At 44.6% G+C, this 7,837-nt stretch overlaps 1 protein-coding gene across 1 annotated transcript; it reads left to right on the forward strand.

Annotated features, from left to right (window-relative positions):
* Positions 1–2,224: 2,224 nt before the first annotated feature.
* Positions 2,225–2,599, forward strand: LOC104091380 (protein EARLY FLOWERING 4). The gene has a single exon (XM_009596705.3). The coding sequence runs from the start codon at positions 2,225–2,227 to the stop codon at positions 2,597–2,599; it is 375 nt and encodes a 124-aa protein (XP_009595000.1).
* The last annotated feature ends 5,238 nt before the right edge of the window (positions 2,600–7,837 follow it).

The raw sequence follows: 7,837 nt of genomic DNA on the forward strand, positions 1-7,837 counted from the left end.
TTGCAGGCTTCTTTCTGATTTTGGTGTTGTCTTTTCTTCTCCTGGTACTCTATTTTGTGATATCAAGGCAGCGATCCACATTGCTAAGAACCCTGTCTTCCATAAGCACACCAAGCACATTGAGTTGGATTGCCATTTTGTTCGCACCAAGTTGAATGAAGGTCTGCTTTGGCTGCTTCACACTTCCTTAGCCAATCAGCTTGCTGATATGTTCACTAAACTGTTGGGGGGAGCTATTCATCATCTGCATTTTCGCAAGTTGGGGGTTATCTCACCCTCCAACTTGCCGGGGAGTGTTGAGATACAAGCAAATGATATCACATAACCAATTGGGCTAATTTCTCTCTTTTACTATTGGGCCCAAAAGCCCACATTGTTTTTATTTTAGTCTGTAGTGTAATTAGTGGACTGACCCACTTATAGATAGGAGGAACAAAATATTTTGGAGGGCTAGATTTTTATTTTCGGACTTTTGAGCAAAATAGAAAACCTAGAAGCTTCCGTCTCTCTCTCTGAACTCACTATGAACTCAAATAATCTTAAGTGATTTTGCTCGTCAATCAAGTTTTAACAAGTATAATTGTGACTTGCACTTTTTCAGAATTTTTAACGAGGTCCAACAACAAACCACGATAAGATATTTCAACTCAACTAACTTATCCAAGTTCTCCTTCCACTAAGTACGACCAATATCTGATCTGCAGATATGTACAGACTCTTGTATTTTCATTTCCCTGATCTCTGTATTAAGCACAAAAACATGCAGACTTATATCAAACACGTATGTTTCATGGTTTAGTAAGAAGCTATAACAATCCTATTTCTAGTTTGGTTCGCTTATAGCTCAACGTGTCAATTTGTAGGGAGCACCGGAATTTGATTCCTAGTGAAATCACACAATTTATAATTTTCTTATGAATTATGCAATTTCAATGTGGATTATAGACGTACACCGTAAAAGAAACACCAGAGACTAGAATTCTAGTAACATTTTTGTTCCAAAATGTGACTAACATGTGTATGAGGCGAGAACAACCCTCAAGAGAATCAATGATTGATTAGGAAATTTTGAGGATTTACAATACGAATTACACACAATTGCACAATAAACTATGGGAAGAGCCCCATATGTTCGGTTTTGTGCGGCCGAGGCATACAACTGACACTTAAAGCATAGGTCTGGTAGAACAAGAGCTTAAATGCCCAATAAAGTGTTACGAGTGCCTCGCCCCGGAGCAAATCCTTATCGGTCTTAATTCTCCCTTTTAAAACATCGTTTAACCACATGAGATAGTTCAGTATGTACGGGCCGAGGCCCTATCTGTTTGCAACATTGTGTACGCGGTTCGCCACTTTCATATTTCTGTGTCTACATTGTCAAATATAACAATTTAGCACCTTATTATTTGAGTTGATTTTTAACATGTCAGTTTTCAGGACTAAAAATTATTGCCACTGTACAATAGTTTTCTGTTAATTGTTGAAATTTACAGTCTTTAGTTTAAAACAATTCACTCCTTTTTAATTAAAATTAACTCTTGATCAATGAGAAAATGAAAATGAAAAGCGTTTCTCAAACGCAAGAGAGTTAACATCATTTTCCTCTTTCAACTTTAATTTGCTTTAAAAAAAAAATAAAAAAAAATAATAATATATATATATATATATATATATATATATATATATATATATATATATATATTTCCCTGTGCTTATCTCAATTAAATATTTAAATACTTATTTTACCTTCTAAATTATCAATATTTATGTTTTTTAACTCTACTTTTTTGTGAAGTGGTCTCTAGATATTTTTCCTTTGATTCTCCTATGCCTTTTTCCTTTATTCCGAATTGACCTCTCTAGAAATTCTAATCTTTTGCACATTTTTATTTTCTTAACGCAGTCCAATAACAATCAAAGATAAGATATTTTTACTCCATTAACTTATCCCGATTCTCCTTCCAAGAGCGTGGCGTAGAAGCCAACACTTTTAATTTTCCACTCCTGCCCAACTCACATCATGTCATCTCTGTTTGACATGCAACCAAGCACAAGTAATATCTAATCTGCAGATATTTACACACTTTGTATCTTCACTTCCTTGACCTCTATATAAAGCACAAGAAGCAAGCAGAACTGTATCAAACACTTGTCCATCTTCCAAGACAGAAGGAAACTGGTCTCATCATTTCCATTTCTTTATCAATTATTCTTGAACTACAAGATGGAAGACAGTTCAAATCTCAATTGCCACCGTCAATCCTTGGAAAAATGCCGCTCCCGTAATTCTGCAGCCACCACTAATAATTGCCGCAGCCACCAATATAGGGATGACGACTTTAGTATCGAAAAAGGTGAGTCTGAGACGTGGAATACTTTTTCAAACAACTACAGTCAAGTGCAATCGGTGTTGGATCGAAATAGATTACTGATTCAGCAGGTTAACGAGAACCATCAATCAAGAACGCACAATAGTATGGTGCAGAACGTGGGCCTAATTCAGGAGCTGAACGGAAACATATCAAAGGTTGCTTCTCTCTATTCTGATTTCAATACCGACTTCAGAACCATGGTTCATCAGCGGAAGAACGGCGTTTGAGAGCCACTACAGAGGCCTTTTAATATTTAATCTATATTCAATAATGTATTAACTTCCTTTCTCTCTCCAGCTAATTGGATTAAAAATTCTGGGTTGAAATATCGGAAATAACTACTCTCAGTACACTCACACGTACTGTAAGTCTATCTAGCAGCCATGATCTCAAGATCACAAAACCCTCCAGTAGCTCAAAACTAATATTTGTCATATATTCATGTAAACCCCAGATGGTAATCACTAATCCAAACAAAAAGCACACCAAAAAATTCACAAACTCAATCAACCAAAGTGCCACAAAACTACCGGATTCAAGTGAAACCCAACTGTGTTTAACCTAAAATTAGACTAATAGGTTAAATCAATTAAATTTATATTTTAGACCACCAACAGCCGATTTAATTCACTTTTCCAAAATAAGAACAATATGAAATAATGTAAACAATGAAAAAATAGCAAAACAATAAAGTAAAAGAGAAGAGAATTCTTATTGATTAGAATAGCTCCTCTTTTATATCTCTTGAATCTTGAATTGCCAGATACATAATAATATAATTTTGGGAACAGAATGATAATTTTCAGATGAGCTACGATTGAAGGGAAAGAGGGGTTTAAATAGCAAATTTACTGTTACGCGGCGCCTTCCTGAGTTTCTTTGGAAGGGCGACGTAAGGCTAAGCAACCGATATCAGTGCGGTGGCTATGCGCCAACTGAGGTCCTCGCCGTACGCTAGACTAGATTGTCAGTGCCGTACGGGAAAACCAATGCCGTGTTCAATTGAGCAGCGGAAAATGAGCAACTGATGATGAAAGCTGATGATTGTATTGATGATGATGATGAAAGCTATTACAAGATGCTATGCGGTGTCGGGGGGAGAGACACCAGTACAGAGAATTGTTTGAATGCTTGAATGTTTGAATGCTTTGGTCCCCCTTAATAATGCTTAAAAAAATAAACCAAAGTTACATGAGTTGACCTAAGAAAGCTGTAGAAGCACACTGAAAATGAATGAAGTAAAACTACTCTATAATTACAATGAAAAGGACTTAGTCTTCTAGGGAAGCAAGTCCGATGGCAGCAACTTTGTCTTGAGCAGCAGGGTCTGCGCGCGCATTGCTGTAGGCGCGCGCGGCACTATTTGGATGTGCCAGCGGCTGGGCGCTGGTGCTTGGCATTGGGTCTGCGCGCAGGGCACAGTCTGGGTGTGCGGCGCTGATGGAAACATGATGATTTGTGCGCGCGGCATTGTCGGTGCGCGCGGCACTGATGGCATTGGCCAGCCGCTGGGCGCTGGCATTGATTATCGGTGGGGCGACAGAGGCGCATGCTCGCTTGTCACTTGGCGCTGCCGAGACCACGGGGCCGACCGTGGCGCTAGGCGTTGGGAGGCTTGCCGGGACGCCACGGGGCGCGTCCAAGGGGTCATGGGTCGATGATGGAAAGCAGCCCATGACATTCTCCCCCACTTGAGTTGGCGACGTCCTCGGAGCCTTACCTGCAGGATGCTGATGATTGGTCAGGCTCTTGATGGCTGGGAGGTCTGTTCCCCTCGGTGCTGTGAGATGTCTTTCTGAATGATCTTCCATGCATTTCTGAACTGGCCTGAGGCGGCTGACATGGAAGACTGGATGGATTTTCCACCAGGATGGTGTGTTCAGCTGGTATGTGGATTTCCTGATGCGCCTATCAATGGAAAAAGGCCCGATGAAGTTTGGCAATAGGCGAGGATCTTGGGTCCTCTTTGCAAACAAGTTTCGCCTCGGGGTTCTTACCATCACTTTGTCCCCTGCTTGATGTTGGGCAAAGTGAAGGTTCTGTTCGGCATGCCTCGTTGCCCTGTCTTGGGCATTGACAAGATAGCTCCGCACTACCTTCAAAGTTTGTTCCCATTCTGTAGAGAAACTGGCAGCTCGATGAGATGATGGGATGATTGGTGCATTCACATTATGTGGGAGTAGCGGTTGCTGTCCGGTAACAATATCAAAAGCGCTTTTGTTTGTATGAGCGCACTTTTGGGAATTAAAACACAGCTGAGCAGCATCCAGAAGCTTCACCCAATGAGTTTGTGACCCGGTAGCAAATTGGCGGAGATATTCCTCCAGCATGTCATTGAACCGGTCTGTTTGATCATGTGTTTGCTGATGATGATGATGGTTTGAGTTGTAACTCAATTTGGATCCGAGGCAACTGAAGAGTTGGGTCCAAAACTTGCTAGTGAAGCGTGGGTCGCAGTCACTGACGATGTTGTTGGGCATACCCCAATGTTTGACAACATGGGAGAAGAAGAGTCGAGCTGTTGCTTCTGCCGACATGTTCTGTGGGGCTGCAATGAAGGTAGCATACTTGGAAAACAAGTCTACTACCACCATGATGGTTGCATGATTTCCGACCTTGGGTAACCCTGTGATGAACTTCAGGGAAATGCTTTCCCAAGGTCTCTGTGGGACTGGTAGCGGCTCCAGGAGTCCCGCTTTTGCTGGGTGATCTGACTTGGCCTTTGGGAATGCTTGGCCAGTCTTCACACAATGAGGGGCGCCATGAGCTGTTAGGCCCCGATGATGTGATGCATGTTTGATGATGTTGAGGGAAGCCGGAACTGTGGGTTCAGATCTGTTGGTTCCCTCCTTAAACTGCATGGCCGTGATGTTTCCAGCGGCCATCTTCTTAGATATGCACGGTTTGGTGTGGGGTTTGGCCCCGTTGTCTCCCATCATTAGGAGTGTGTTGGCAAATGGTACCGGGATGGTGTTGGTCTGCCTGAGGAATTCCAATCCTACTATCAGTTCGAAGTCATCGATGATAGCTATGCGTAGGTCGAATGTTCCCTTGTATGAGCCAAGCTGGATTGGCGCTTCTTTGGCTATTCCACTCACTTGCTGAGATGGAGAGTTGATAGCCTTGACACGACCCTTGCATTTTTGCACTGCAAGACCGAGGCGTTGCACCTGAGTTGAGGCCAGGTAGTTGTGGCTAGCACCCGTGTCTATCAATGCCCGAATAGGTCGGCCGTTAACTTTCATGTCAACGAACATTAAGGTCCTCTTTTGTGATGTGGGAGGCCTCTCGTCCGCCTTTCCTTTCCCTTTCTTGTCGATTGGGAATGCCTTCTTCTTGGGGTTGCCAGTACTGGTTCCCGCCAAGGTATCATGAATGGAGCCAACAAATGCGTTGAAGGCACCTACTTGATCGATGCCGTTTGGGTCGTCGGCATCTGATTCGTCATCGTCAATAGTTTGTTGAGCATTGACTTGTATGTTGGGGCATTGATTGTTCCAATGTTCCCCGCCGCAATGACGGCATTCTGATGGGGGATTTCTCCCCTGATGGTTGTTGACTGATGCAATAGTGTTACTGCTTGAGGTAGGAGTCTTGGATTTGGATGCACCTCGATCTCCTCCGTTTCTGTTGGGGCCACCGTTGCTAGGTTGGCTCCCGTTGTATCCCCCTCGGACAGGCGGCTGGGGCCTATCCTTCTGAGTTTCCAACTGATAATCCCCAAGGCACTCAGCAGCTTGAATGGCCTTGGTTAGGGTATCTACCCGCTGTCTTTGCAGTTCCATACGAGCATGAGGTTTCAAACCTTCAATGAATGCGAACAGTTTGTCTTTGTCCCCCATATCCCGTATGTTTAGCATGAGTGCGGAAAATTCACGCACGTAGTCCCGCACCGACCTGGTGTGGCGGAGTTCACGCAACTTTCTCCGTGCATTGTATTCCATATTTTCGGGGAAGAACTGCAGGCGTATGGCGGCCTTCAGTTCTGCCCATGTCTGGAGGGTATCTTCACCGGCCCTGATGGCTTCGTATTTGACTCGCCACCAGAGTTTTGCATCGCCTTGAAGATACATGGCAGCAGTTGCTACCTTTTTGGATTCTTCCAAATGTCCAACGGCATCGAAGTATTGTTCGATGTCGAAGATGAAGTTTTCCACTCTTTAGCGTCCCGGGCTCCGTTGTATGGCTTGGGCTTCGGAATTTTGAGCTTTTGTGGAATGGGGCCAATGTTCATGGCACCCGTGATGTGATTTTCGCCCCCTTTGAGCAAGCTTTGTAGTGCAGCATTGACAACATTGAGCTGGCCTGTCATGTTGTCTATGGTTTGCTGCATGACTGTCAGTCTGTCTGCCTCTAGTTCCCGATGGGCTAAATCCTCGGCACGCTCCTGTTGGAGGTCCTCGAATTTGCCATGAATGTTGATTGCCTTGACGGCAGCCGTTTGTCGGTCTTCCTCAGAGTCTTGACTGATGTTTGCAATGTCATTTTTGGCCTGCCGCATTCTGCGGTCCAGGTCGTCCAACCTTTGCACTAGGCTGGTTTTTAGATCAGGCAACGTATCCACGATGGGCCGTAATGCGTCAACCGTCTCTTCTAGGGTCGTGAGTCGATCCCCATGATTCACCATGGTCAGAAATGGTGATGATGATGCCAATGAGTTCCCTCGTCCGATGTCGAGCCTAGGCTCTGATACCAACTGTTACGCGGCGCCTTCCTGAGGTTCTTTGGAAGGGCGACGTAAGGCTAAGCAACTGATGTCAGTGCGGTGGCTATGCGCCAACTGAGGTCCTCGCCGTACGCTAGACTAGATTGTCAGTGCCGTACAGGAAAACCAATGTCGTGTTCAATTGAGCAGCGGAAAATGAGCAACTGATGATGAAAGCTGATGATTGTATTGATGATGATGATGAAAGCTATTACAAGATGCTATGCGGTGTCGGGGGGGGAGAGACACTAGTACAGAGAATTGTTTGAATGCTTGAATGTTTGAATGCTTTGGTCCCCCTTAATAATGCTTAAAAAAAATAAACCAAAGTTACATGAGTTGACCTAAGAAAGCTGTAGAAGCACACTGAAAATGAATGAAGTAAAACTAATCTATAATTACAATGAAAAGGACTTAGTCTTCTAGGGAAGCAAGTCCGATGGCAGCAACTTTGTCTTGAGCAGCAGGGTCTGCGCGCGCATTGCTGTAGGCGCACGCGACACTATTTGGATGTGCCAGCGGCTGGGCGCTGGTGCTTGGCATTGGGTCTGCGCGCAGGGCACAGTCTGGGTGTGCGGGGCTGATGGAAACATGATGATTTGTGCGCGCGGCATTGTCGGTGCGCGCGGCACTGATGGCATTGGCCAGCCGCTGGGCGCTGGCATTGATTATCGGTGGGGCGACAGAGGCGCATGCTCGCTTGTCACTTGGCGATGCCGAGACCACGGGGCCGACCGTGGCGCTAGGCGTTGGGAGGCTT

This window comes from Nicotiana tomentosiformis, chromosome 3 (genome assembly GCF_000390325.3).
Source record: "Nicotiana tomentosiformis chromosome 3, ASM39032v3, whole genome shotgun sequence".
NCBI classification, from domain to species: Eukaryota; Viridiplantae; Streptophyta; class Magnoliopsida; order Solanales; family Solanaceae; genus Nicotiana; species Nicotiana tomentosiformis.

Coding starts and splice junctions, on each gene's coding strand:
- LOC104091380 (XM_009596705.3), top strand. CDS start 2,225: ATGGAAGACAGTTCAAATCTCAATTGCCACCGTCAATCCTTGGAAAAA.